The 13,136-nt window shown below is 43.5% G+C and overlaps 1 protein-coding gene across 3 annotated transcripts; it reads left to right on the top strand.

The window, feature by feature from the left end:
• Positions 1–193: 193 nt before the first annotated feature.
• On the top strand, positions 194–12,583 carry faim2a (Fas apoptotic inhibitory molecule 2a). 3 transcript variants are annotated; one of them, XM_072688185.1, is made up of 13 exons: positions 194–258; positions 999–1,142; positions 2,599–2,732; positions 3,059–3,123; positions 3,748–3,801; positions 4,248–4,298; positions 4,466–4,505; positions 4,642–4,679; positions 8,018–8,105; positions 8,197–8,292; positions 8,819–8,872; positions 8,978–9,125; positions 12,065–12,583. In XM_072688185.1, the coding sequence occupies exons 2-12, from the start codon at positions 1,013–1,015 to the stop codon at positions 9,122–9,124; spliced, it is 897 nt and encodes a 298-aa protein (XP_072544286.1). In that variant the 5' UTR covers positions 194–258; positions 999–1,012; the 3' UTR covers position 9,125; positions 12,065–12,583. The 3 variants fall into 3 exon arrangements, with proteins under 3 accessions (XP_072544286.1, XP_072544284.1, XP_072544285.1); XM_072688183.1 differs by having other exon boundaries at positions 8,978–12,583; XM_072688184.1 differs by lacking the exon at positions 194–258 and adding an exon at positions 282–552 and having other exon boundaries at positions 8,978–12,583.
• The last annotated feature ends 553 nt before the right edge of the window (positions 12,584–13,136 follow it).

The raw sequence follows: 13,136 nt of genomic DNA, 5'->3' as shown, positions 1-13,136 counted from the left end.
GCATACAAATGGATCCGTTTCGTTTACTTGGTATTATAAATATGTATCAATAAAAATGACCGTTAATCTATTTCAAAGCTACACGTGGCCTAAATGTATTATAAATGGAAGTGTATGTGATGGTGGTAATTATTTATATATTTAAAGTAATAAATAAATATCTGGAGATTTCCCGCAATACAGGATGTGCGTCATTGAGGCTCTCGGTTACCGCTGTTTTGGTAAATTACCGGACTCGCTCTCGCCGCCACCGCAAAGGTGAGTTCACTCGGTTGACCGACTCGGCTCACCGGGAATTTAGTTCATTTAGCTAATATGATTAATCTGAGGATGTGCCGTTTCTTCTCTCGTCTCTCACACCGTTATTTACAGTGAGCGCAAAATCCTGCCGTTATCCCGGTGGCGGCAGTCCTCCGTTCATCGGATAGCGGCTAGGCTAGGCCGGGCTGCTGCAGCCGTCGTGTGAGGTGTTCCCGGGCAGCTAGAGGAGAGGAGCGGTCACTGCTCGCGGTGTTTTCCTCAGATTTTAGTCAACGACCTTCTCTGTAAAAGGTTTTAACGCTGTGCCAAGTTATTTTTCTGCTCTCCTTTAGCACGGCTAGCTAGCTTTAAAGAGAAGACGGGTCTAGCGGCGTATTTCCGCGCTTTCTTTAGATACAGGCGCTGTACCGTTAGAGGTTAGCTAGCTAACGGTGCCTGTCCGTATTGATGGAAATGGTGAAAGTCACTGTCACGGTGTATTTCTCACATATATGCACACGAAGGGGTATTGTAATGAAGTTGTAAATTATTATATTCAATTATTTTTGCATTTTGGAACGCAGTTTAATTATTAAAAATAAAAATGCCTATCAATATGATGCTTTTTAATCGATACATCTAGCTGATCAGTGTTGTGTGACACCAAAACCAGCATACTGGTTTAGACTCTATATGTCGTAAGTATTTTAAGTTCTAGTGTTGAATAATGAATCATTTTGGTTTCCCCTAATTTACAGAAGACTGAGGCACCATGAGCCTGCCAGCTTCTCCTCCGACCTACGCGGAGGCCACAGCAGGAGATAAGGAGCGAGGAGTTGGTAACCTGCCACCTCCAACCATGCCCATGCATCCCAGCTGGGCCTATGTGCATCCAGCTCCCAGTGAGTGTCATAAGACAGGGCCTGCATGTGCAGATGACTGTTTAAAGGAAGTCTACATCATGTGCTTGTGCTGGCAGTAGGACCTTTTTTGTTTATGCACAGTGAGGTGAAGTCAGTAACAGCAGGTAACATCAGTAGGGTTTCACCATTTATATCCTATTTTGTCCAGGTTTTGCCTTGCTCTGGATCTGGGAGACCTGCCTGATTGTTCTCTGTGTGATTTAGGTTGAGAAGGAATACTTCAGTAATGTCCAACACAATCTTATCTGCAGAATCTGTAGTACAGATGGTATGGCTGATTACCAGGGACAGTGGTTTCTAAACACATCCTTGTACTCAGTAATGATCAAGAGCCGTCTAGACACAAAGTACACTTATGAAAGAAGCCTTTGGGCAGTTGCTGTATTTTGTCAGTATTTATGCCAAACATGGTAATGGATGTTTCAGTCAGATGTGTTAATTAGGTGTCAATCTGTCTGCTTGTCCTTTCAGACATGGGAAGAATCGGTGGTTATACGTTTTCAGTGTAGTTGAGTGGGCAGAGTTTTCTCTTGCTCTTGCCCTTATTGTCATGGAAACTAAAAAGACCTTAGGGAAAGTGAAAGTAAACCAGAACTGGTTTTTACTATCTGCTCCATAAGCAGATTCATCTCGTTTGCATTAACTATTTATGGAAAGCCAAATTTGTTAAAAGTAAACAAAATATCTGTTGTTTCTGGAGGGAGAACAGTGGAGCTTCATTTTGATAGACCTAACAAATTATATTTCAAAAAGTGAAGGTGGGTCTATTTTTCAGGGCTATAATACACAGTCTTATCAGAATATTATCATTACCTACATAACAGTGGCAATAATCATCCTTAGGTCAGATGACACTAGCCAGACCTGGCATCAACTGTATTAGGAGACTATTATATCCACTGTGGAGCGTCAGTTGCTGAGATGCTGCCGAGACGCTTCATCCACTGTCACAACCCTATCCGAATATTATGGCCACCCCTGGTTTAGAATGAGCTCTGCCCGGGAAATCATAGATGCCATGTAAATGGGTTTACTGCAAGTACATAAATAAGCGAGCACACCAGTCAGTTGTAGCAGAGTGCAAGACAAGACAAAGGCTGCTTTGACTGATATCCTAAAGGGCATGATAATAGGGTACTGGGCTCCATGGGCCACTGGGACTCCAGTGAGTGATAGAGAGCAATAAACCTTCCAGTAACTATGTCGAACACCTTCCGTCACCTAACACGACGTCTCGCTGGTGTGATCCAAGCCAAGGGTGGTTATAATATTCTGATACCACTGTGCTATTTGTTTCAGTATAAATATAAATTATTGCTGTTACTGCTGTAGTTGGCACATTCTTGAGCCCTGAAAACACTGCTATCAATAAGCAGAACGTTTTCTAAACGTTTAAGGTCAGAATGTCCATGGCTTTGGTTTTCATCCATTTCAGGCCCAGGATACACCAACCCATATGCCTCAGACATGTCCTCACCCTTCTCCGATCCGAGCTCAAGCGGCAGCTTCGATGGCCTCAGTGAAAGCAGCTGGGAGGACAAGAATGTCCGCCGCATGTTTATCAGAAAGGTACAGTTCAGTCCATAGTCGTTTCAGCTGAGGTAATCTGTGTTGGCTTTGAGGCCTAGCTTTAAATTCTAGTTGATCTTACTCAGTTCATTGTCTGTTTTAAGATGCTGCCAAAGAGTACAAAGAGACAGTGAGTGACATTTTAATGTGTGTGATTTATATGTGTAGAGGGGAGCTGTTTTGCAGTATGACTGGTCCTCAGCTAGTGCTTACTAGAATGTAGAGCTGGTGGGCAACTGGTAATGATGTGTACAGCCCTGTTTACACCTGGGATTAAAGCACCCAAAAGCTGAAATGTGTTTGCTTGACTTTCTTTTCTCTTACAGGTATTCTGCATCCTTATGGTTCAGCTCATGGTGACGTTTGGCGTGGTGGCGCTGTTCACTTTCTGGTGGGACATATTTTTATTCATTCCTATGTGTTTATTAGTATGTAAGTATCCTTAAAGATCAAGGGAACATAACTATGCATTTTCTTTCTTACTATTTTACACAATATAAATCTACAAAGCAATCCCCCCGAATAAGTCTTTTCAATTTACTAACATAAGTTAGGTCATCTATACACATCCAGAAGTAAAGCACTGCCTGCATGTAGATCCTGTTTCACTAATTTTTCCCTGCACTCTCTCTCTCTCTCTCTCTCTCTGTTGTGTTTAGTTCAGTTTGAGCAGTGTAGTAGGCTGGGGGTGTCATTAGAGGCTGGTCATTTTAACATTAGGGCTGTTTCCAGGCCATTCTTAAGTACTGTTTTATTTAAAGCAGTCTTTTATTCTTCATTATATCACAGTTAGTTCTTTAGTTCTGACCCAGCAACGTAACCACAATAGTACACAAGTGCGGGATCAGTGCTATTACGCAGAATATTGGCACTGGTGTTCTGATTTTCGGCACTTCGACCACAGAACACCAGTGTCAATATCTCAAGTTAGCACAAACCTTATTTCTGAATGTTAAATATGAACATTTACTGTAAAAATGTTATTTCATTTCTGGTGTGTTTTCTGCTTTCACAGCGAGCCGGTGCGACAGTTCATTCAGTACAATCGGATCTTGTATCTTGCCTCTTAGTAAGTGTTTTACATTTTCCCCCCACTATGCTGAGTAGTGCTTTTAAAAGGTCCTGCACATATGTTTTAATATATACCAGAATGCCCCGCCCCCCCCCATGAGATCTTCATCATTCAGTCAATCTGCATAGGCAGAAGAAGCAACTGCCAAGAGAATGTCTGTTAGACTGCATGATGTTTTCTTTTTAGATTTCAGACAAGAAAGAGTAATTGCTGTACCCTTAAAATCGTATAGAAAATGAAAGGTTTCAGTCACTGTAAAAAGGTGAATGGAACCATGAACCATTGATTATGTTAAAGCGATTGGAAGATGCATCCTCAGAAAATCTTTATAGAGAAATGTTAAAGTATAGAAAAGCTTTGTGCAGGATCTTTAAGGGTTAAACATTCATACACATATCATCTTGTTTGGCTCCGAAGTGTCTCCAACGCTATTTCTTCTCTAGTATGACCTTCATGGGAACATACCTGGTGCTGGTATGCAGCTCAAGTGCACGGTATAAAGAACCTTTCTAATTCAGTGCAACACAGTGGCATTTTGACCCGTGGAACATAATGAAAGTCATGGCCAAGATCATGTTTACAGTGTTTATTGACCCTGTGCGAGTCATTTCTGTAGACATGTGTGAGGCTTTACTGATTGTTTTCCGACTGTTCCCCACAGACGAAGATACCCAACCAACATGATCCTTCTTGGCATCTTTGTAAGTATCTGTAAATCCGTAGACCAAGGCTGGTCTGTCAGTGGGATTTAAAATGTAGACATTTTGTTGACTTTAATTTACTTAGTATTATTTTGTAACAAGCAGTTGAGTGCCTTTCATTTTCTCTTATGTTTAGACTTTGGCAATGTCTTACATGGCTGGCATGCTTGCAAGGTAAGATATGCATAGCACTTCTTTAGTTCTCTTATTTAAACGGCTGCCATTGACGACTATTTTTATATCAATTAATTCATTAATTGTCTATTTTTGTCAATTAGTCAGGTAATCTAAAAGAATAAGTTTCCTACATTCATCAAATTAAGCAGTTTAAATTCCCTTTGACAAAACTGTAAATAAACCTTTGCATATTAACATTTTACTGTAGGTTTAAACAAGACTTTAGCGTAGTAGTCAGCAGTGCAGTGTGCCATTCCCTACACAAAGAAATGTGCTTAAAATAATGACCGATTAGAGTATTTAGTTATGGTTTATATCCAGACAAGCCCAAAAAGAACCAACACACACATACTGACTCCATCAGTCAACGTAAAAGCCCAGATTCTCTTAGTCTTAGCCTTAACAGTTTCTCTTAGTCATGTACTCACTGGAAGTTCTAAGGTAGCAGGCATAAAAGCGTAAGTATTGCTTTAATAATGAGTGCATTTAGCTGCTACAAGAGCAAGGAATTTACAAAGCTTCACTACCAGTGATTAATAATAAAGGCTGGTTTATACCTACTGCGAACGTGAGGCCACATAACTGTGGACAAAATGGGGCCAAAGAATGCAGTCACAATGTCAAGTGTGCGACTGAAGGCGACTCTGTTAACTTGGAGGAGTACACAGCATCAGTCACTGGCTACATCAGTAAGTGTATTGATGATGTCACTGTCTCCAAGACCATCACCACACGCCCAAATCAGAAGCCGTGGATGACTCCTGAGGTGCGTGCGCTACTGAGGACCCGCGACTCGGCCTTCAGAGTGGGTGACAAGGCGGCCCTAAGGAAAGCAAGAGCCAAATTGTCACGAGCCATCCGAGAGGCAAAGCGCGCACACGCCCAGAGAATCCACAACCACTTTAAGGACACCGGTGACACACGGCGCATGTGGCAGGGCATCCAGGAAATCACAAACTACAGGACAATGCCACCGTCCTGTGACAGTGATGCCTTCCTCCCAGATGCCCTGAACGACTTTTATGCACGGTTTGAGGCACAGAACAACACGTTGGTGAGAAAGACCACACCCAAGCCGGACGAGCAGGTGTTGTGCCTGACTGCAGTGGACGTGAGGAAAACTCTGCGCAGAGTCAACCCACGAAAAGCTGCAGGACCAGACAACATCCCCGGCAGAGTGCTCAGAGAGTGTGCAGACCAGCTGACAGATGTTCTCACGGACATCTTCAACGTCTCCCTGCGCAGCTCCACTGTCCCAACGTGCCTCAAGACCACCACCATCGTCCCCGTGCCGAAGAAGTCCACGGTGTCCTGCCTCAATGACTACCGTCCCGTAGCTCTCACGCCCATCATCATGAAGTGCTTCGAGAGGTTAGTCATGAGGAACATCAAGAACCAACTGCCCTCTTCATTGGACCCCCTGCAATTTGCATATCGTCCCAACCGCTCCACGGACGATGCCATCACCACCACCCTTCATCTCTCCCTTACCCACCTGGAGAAGAAGGACACCTACGTCAGAATGCTGTTCATAGACTTCAGTTCAGCATTCAACACCATCATCCCACAGAACCTCACGAGGAAGTTAAGCCTGCTGGGCCTCAACACCCCCCTCTGCAACTGGATCCTGGACTTCCTGACAGGAAGGCCCCAGTTAGTCCGGTTCGGGGACAGCAGCTCCAGCACCATCACCATGAACACTGGGGCACCTCAGGGCAGTGTACTGAGTCCTCTGCTGTTCACCCTGCTGACTCATGACTGTGTTGCGAAACACAGTTCTAACAGCATCATAAAGTTCGCCGATGATACAACTGTGCTGGGTCTCATCAGCAAAGGCGACGAGTCAGCATACAGAGAGGAGGTGCAGCAGCTGACAGACTGGTGTACAGTCAACAACCTTCACTGGAATGTAGAGAAGACCAAGGAAATGGTTGTTGACTTCAGGAAATCAAGACCGGACCACTCTCCGCTTAACATCAACGGCTCCTCTGTGGAAATCGTTAAGAGCACCAAGTTCCTTGGTGTCCACCTAGCGGAGAACCTCACCTGGTCCCTGAACACCAGCTCTACAGCCAAGAAAGCCCAACAGCGTCTCTACTTCCTCCGGAAGCTGAGAAAGGCCCGTCTCCCTCCACCCATCCTCACCCTCTTCTATAGGGGAACCATAGAGAGCATCCTAAGCAGCTGCATCACTGCCTGGTTTGGGACCTGCACAGCCTCTGACCGCAAGTCCCTCCAACGCATTGTGAGGACACCTGAGAAGATCATCGGAGTCTCTCTCCCCTCCGTCATGGACATTTACACCACCCGCTGCATCCGCAAAGCAACCAGCATTGTGGATGACTCCACCCACCCTTCACACAGTCTGTTCTCCCTCCTGCCATCAGGAAGAAGGTACCGCAGCATCCGGTCCAACACGACCAGACTCTGCAACAGCTTCTTCCCCCAAGCCATCAGACTCCTCAACACAACTCAACTCCTGAACTGATATCTTACACTCTCCCTCTCTCTCTCTCTCTCTCTCTCTCCCTCTCTCTCTCTTTCCAACCATTTATCCCAGATAACATGGGAAGCATTTTTTGCACAAGCATTTGCACTGATAACTTTACTACCTCACTGGACTCTATTTATCGCACATTGCACAACTTGCACACTACAGTCATTATTTATTATCCTCTGTCTGTACTGTGTTGTCTGTCCGCACTTGTTTGTTTGTGTTGCACTTGTGTCTTGTATGCACTGTCTATGTTGCACCATGGTCCGGGAGGAACGTTGTTTCGTTTCACTGTGTACTCTGTATGTAGTTGAAATGACAATAAACCCACTTGACTTGACTTGACTTGACTCAAGAGGTATGAACATCGAGCAGTTTGGACAGTGCTTTGGCTTGCATCATGCCGTTCCTGCACTAGGTATTAACAAACCTTTAGCATGAATAGACGACAGTTACAATGGTTTCACCTATTCTGGCAGTCCATCATCTAGAATAGTTCTTAGGTGTTGAAACTTTGCCCAGCGTAAAACCACCTTCAGTGCTGTTCCATGTTCTGTGCTATCATCAGCTTCTTTGCTTTGGGTCTTTGCAAACTTTTAAAAAGCTGTTTGGCAACCGAGTCAGACTCTGCTGCAGCCCCAATTGTTTTTTAAAAAACGGACTGGAGCCAGAAACGACTGACCTAATGGAGCGGTTGCATAGTTGCATTTGTTATTTGAACTGAAGTGTTTTCTAAAGAAATAAAACGATGCGCAGACTTGGCGCATTTTCAGTGTCATTGTAAATACGCCGACTGATCGCGGCAGCCCTACTTATTTTTTTTGCCCTGTCTTTGTTTTAGCTACCACAATACCAAAGTGGTGATGCTGTGTGTGGGTATAACGGCTTTAGTGTGCCTTGCTGTCACACTTTTCTGTTTCCAGTCCAAGGTGAGTTAACCTTCAGAGAACAGAACGCTGTTGTTTTTGTTATCTGAGAGTTTTGGGATAACACCTTCCTAAACTCAGTCTTGTGGTTCAGGTTGATTTTACCTCTCGTCATGGTCTACTCTTCTCACTCATGATGGTGCTGATGATCACTGGACTGCTGCTCATCTTCACCGTGCCGTTTGGCTATGTAAGTTCCATGTTATATAATAACGTCATCATAACGTCACTATAGTATTTATTATATACTAAATGTCAAATGTTTGTAGACAACGTTTCTAATGAATTCATTCAGCTACTTTCAGTTGCACCGGTTGTTGACAGATGTACACATACACACAAACACACAGCTTGAAGAGAGGTTTTGGACTCTCTGGAGAAGATAAACATGAACCTATTGGCCATGTATGAGCAAGAGGGGTGTAAAGCCCCCCCCCAGCATTGAGCTGTGGAGCAGTGGAGCTGTGTTCTCTGGAAAGCCAGTACTTTTGGGATGAGTTGGGAAGTTTAGGATGAGGTGGGGTGGTGATCATCTAACATCCTGACCTCACTGATACTCTTGTTGCTGAATGCAATCAAATCATCACAGCAGTGCTCCACAATCTAGTAGAAGGCCTTCCCTGGACAGTAGGGACAGTTACTCAAACAAAAGCAGGATAAACTCTTGAAATCATCTGTTGAACAATCAGTTGTTTTGAATGGTTCATTTCTTACAGATACCCTGGTTGCAGACTGCTTATGCTGGACTGTGTGCCCTAGTTTTCACTTTGGTTAGTGCCTTTGCTCTACTTGCAAAACTTGTAATCAGGTGTGTCTATCATATTAGGGTGGGCTTGAAAAGGTCTAAGTGTCCTTAACTCTTATTTGTCCTGAAGTTCCTGGCGTTTGATGTGCAGCTGTTGATGGGTAACCGCCGTTACTCCCTGAGCCCTGAAGAGCACGTATTTGGAGCGCTCTGCCTCTACATGGACATCGTCTACATCTTCTTCTTCCTCCTTCAGCTCTTCGGGAGTCGTGAGTGAGGTCTGTTTTCATACTGGGCTCAAACGTCTGTCCCTGTCCTCTCTTATGGACACACATTACACCCTCCTTACTAACCCCACGGCTCCACAGAGGTGTCTTCCTTAGTCTGTAGAATAAAACTGTGCTGCCTTTCGTGTTTCTGGGCTTGAATTCTCGCTTTCCAGAGACTCGGTGTCAGTGTCGGCAGCCCTACGTGTATATGCAGCATAAGCATACTCCCATACACTCAAGCTTATGTTGAAACAAACACAGTCCAGCAGCTGTTACCTGTGTAGAAGACAATCATACTACATACGGGAGGGTTAGAAGAGTGATCTTAAGGAGGCTGTGTGGCTGTGTACTTCTCAGTTCCAGATAATGGATTTTTTTTTCCCAACCAGTTTATGAATTCCGGTCATTTGCTGTACTGTTTTTGTGTGAAAAGATATGCGAGGAATTACAATCACTGCATTGTACAGATTTGCAGTTTTACTGATTTTAAAAATGAGTATTAAACTAGATTCAGTGAGATTGTGTACATTTATAGAACCTTGTTTTTTTTTTTCACTCACACAAGTAAATTTTTCTTGAGCTGAGCCAGAGGAGTCCTTCGGTGAAACTGGGTTTTCCTTTGCGCAATAACCCGCTCATGACTGGAGTGGATGTACCTACCAGTATTCTCTTGGGTCAGTGCATTTCATGTGCCTCTTCTGAATGCTGGCTAATACAGAGGCATGGGTGTAAATTGTATGCACTTTCTTCTCCCTCCTGGTTGGCTAATATATGCAATGCAACCATCGTCTGCGTAGAAAACACACCGTGCCAAATGTAACTCTGTCATGTAATGATGGCAGCAAGTTTTGTATTGTGGTCAGGTCTATAATGATCATTATCCACTGCCTGATTCCCATCGCTGAATGGTGCTGAGGTCATTTTGAGTACTGTTTGTTCTTTTAAAGAGCTCAAGACATATACATACAGTTACATGCCAGCATGTACACATATTTAAATGGTAACTGTTTTTAAATCTTTTAGATTTTTTTGACTTTGAGGAGTGGTTACTTTCATGAAAACACTTGATTTTCGGAGCCCTACAGGGCTTTTGTGAGCCTGATTTTATTTCTTTTCTTAAGGATATCTTGCATTTAAAGGGGGATTCTGCTGGGTTTGTGTAATTCAGTGTTTGATATATAAAAGTAAATCAGAGTGGTTTGGGTTGAAGTGTCATTTCTTTACAGTGGAGGTGAATGGAATCAGCGTTATCTACAGCACGAAGATATATAGCCATTTTATTTACCCTACATGTGCTCTCTATGTTGGTATATGTGAATAATAATACATTTTTCTTTGCACCATTACACCCAGCATACAATATACCTCTCTACCAGGCCAAAACCTTTTCAAAACTGTAAAGAAAAATATCTGCCACATTGGGTAATGAATCCACAACCATTTCACATAATTTCTTTCTGTGAGTTAGCTTTTTCCCTGCCTTTTTTCTCTTAGTTTGGTACTGCTAATTTACTCACCCGTTCGTAGCTCCCACTAGCACTAGCAATGCTGTCGACACTAGGAGGATAAGGAAAATTTTCCTACAGTACATGCCAGCCAGCACTTCTTTTTAACCTGCCATCAAGCTCCGGGTCCCCAGCTCCGCCAGACCAGCCATCAGACTTCTGTGTCAGCCAACATTGCTTTAAGAGCGTCATCTACCCACACAGAGAAAGCACGGTCAATTGTGCTCTCTTGGACTCCAGGCGCTGATGGCAAAGCGACACTCGCGACCCCCAAGCCATAGTGGAAGCACATTAGTCCGCTGAGCCCTGTGAGTTAGCTTCTAGAGATTTGTGGTTCCTATCACCTCTGCTGTGAACTTGGTGAGTGCCTACCTTTACATTTACATTAATGGCATTTGGCAGGCGCTCTTATCCCGAGCAACTTACATGTGAATCGTGTTATACAGGTAGGGGAATGTAGAGTTAGGAGTCTTGCTCAAGGACTTCTATTGGTGTACTGTGATGATTTTGCATGGCCTGGGAATTGAACCCTAGTGACGTATCCAGAGTCTTTCCCAAGGACTCTTATTGGTACCACTCTGATTGACTTTGTTTCCATCTTTATTGTTTAATTATGCAGAAAGTGGAATTCCCCCTTTTTAATTTTTTTTTAATTTGTTTGTCATTAGAGTGGTCTGTGAACCATTTACTCTTATCAGCATTACATTCCCTCTTGCTGTATCTTTGGCTATGTTCACACAGCAGGTAAAAGTGGCCCAAATCTGCTGTTTTTCCTCATATGTGACGATGTTATCTGTGTGGCAGTGTGATCGGCAAAAAACACACTGGATCGGACATTTTCAATATATTTATATATATTTATATATTTGACTTTTACGTCAATCCAACTTGACATTCCTTTTAAATGCCTAAAATTAGAAGGCACATATCGTAATTGCTGCGAGTTTAAAGAAATTTCTTAAGAAATGGACAAACGTGGCCACAGGAGGGCGCTGCTGCAGTGTCAAAGGACAATCTGAAAAGCTCAAAAGCGAAGTTTAAAGAAACCAAGAACACAAACCAAAGAAGTGGGCATGGCCGAATAACATGGCCTTTTTTGCAGCGAGCTCCAACGCATTCTTGGTGGTAAGCCCAGCTGTCATCCTCTGGAACTCCTTCATAGGCGAAGATGACACCAGAACCTCACGTGAAGCACTGCTCTTTTGCGCATGCTTGTCAGTTTAGCAGTATGAACCAACAGCGAGAACGTCTGTGTGAACGTAGCCTTAGAGAAGCACAAGGCCTGTTGATTAGGTTGCTTATTTATATAGATTTGATATTTACAAATGTGAATAGTTCATTATGAGTGAACCTGTGTTCTTGTCTCAAACAGACATACAGTGAGTGTATGTGAAATCGCTGGTAGCTGAGCCTGCCTGTTTGTTTGTTTTTTGCTTTCTTCAGTGAGTTCACACTCGGGAGGAAACTGTCATTGAGCATTTCATCATTTTCAGCAATTCTTCACAGAAAACACTGAACAAGACTTTTTTTTAAAAAACACTGAACGCTAATTTAAAAGTCTTTTTAAAGAAAGAAAAGAAGGGCATGAATTTTGATTGTGTGATGTACTTTTTGTGTACTCATTACTATCTGTTCATAGAAGTGTACATACGAGAGTGAGGTTTGTTGTATTTAGACCACCTTCTGCCTTTCCTCTTTCCTTGTGCACTATTGTACGTCTACAGAAAAGCTCAGTGTTCTGTCAGTACCTACTGCATGATCTGTGCTGCAGTGGCCAGTCCTCTCAGTACTGTCCACCGTATACTAACCTAGGATTAAAAAGTGAAAGCCTCGCCACATTCCTTTATCTCCCAGCAGTGTGACGGCAAGGTGGCCGGCGGGATATGACAAGAGTATTGTGAAGTTTTGTAACCTTATCTGTCCGTTAGTGAAATGAATAAAGGTTAAGATGACGAATAAGAAGAGTGTCGTGGTGGTGCTTGAATAAAAGGATAAAGGTGCACGTATTCGTCACTGTACAGTGTGGACTGTACAGCGAAATGTGTCCTCCGCATTTAACCCATCTGGTAGTGAACACACACTCACACACACACACGTGTTAGGGGCAGTGAGTACACACACACACCCAGAGCGGTGGGCAGCCAACTCCAGCGCCCGGGGAGCAGAGAGGGTAAAGGGCCTTGCTCAAGGGCCCAACAGTGGCAGCTTGCCGAGCCCGGGAATCGAACCCACAACCCTGTTATCGATATCCCGGCGCTCTAACCGCTGAGCCACCACTGCCCCCTGAACCTCTAAAATGCCAAATCATCAAGACAGAACCGACACAAAGATCGTGAGTAAATACAGGTGTGGCGTTGATACAATGGTAAGCCCTTTATTACATTACCCTTTATTATAAAGTTAATTTAGTTATGCACCGACATGAACATTTCAAGTACTGTTTTATGAGCTGTTTAATTTTTCCTTTGAATTAACATACTAAACCTAAACCTATGAGGAAAGTAAATAAATTACT

The sequence above is a fragment of the Salminus brasiliensis genome, chromosome 9 (genome assembly GCF_030463535.1).
Source record: "Salminus brasiliensis chromosome 9, fSalBra1.hap2, whole genome shotgun sequence".
Classification (NCBI taxonomy): Eukaryota; Metazoa; Chordata; class Actinopteri; order Characiformes; family Bryconidae; genus Salminus; species Salminus brasiliensis.
Note: the sequence above shows the minus strand (reverse complement) of the source record. Positions and strands in the feature narration are given on the sequence as shown.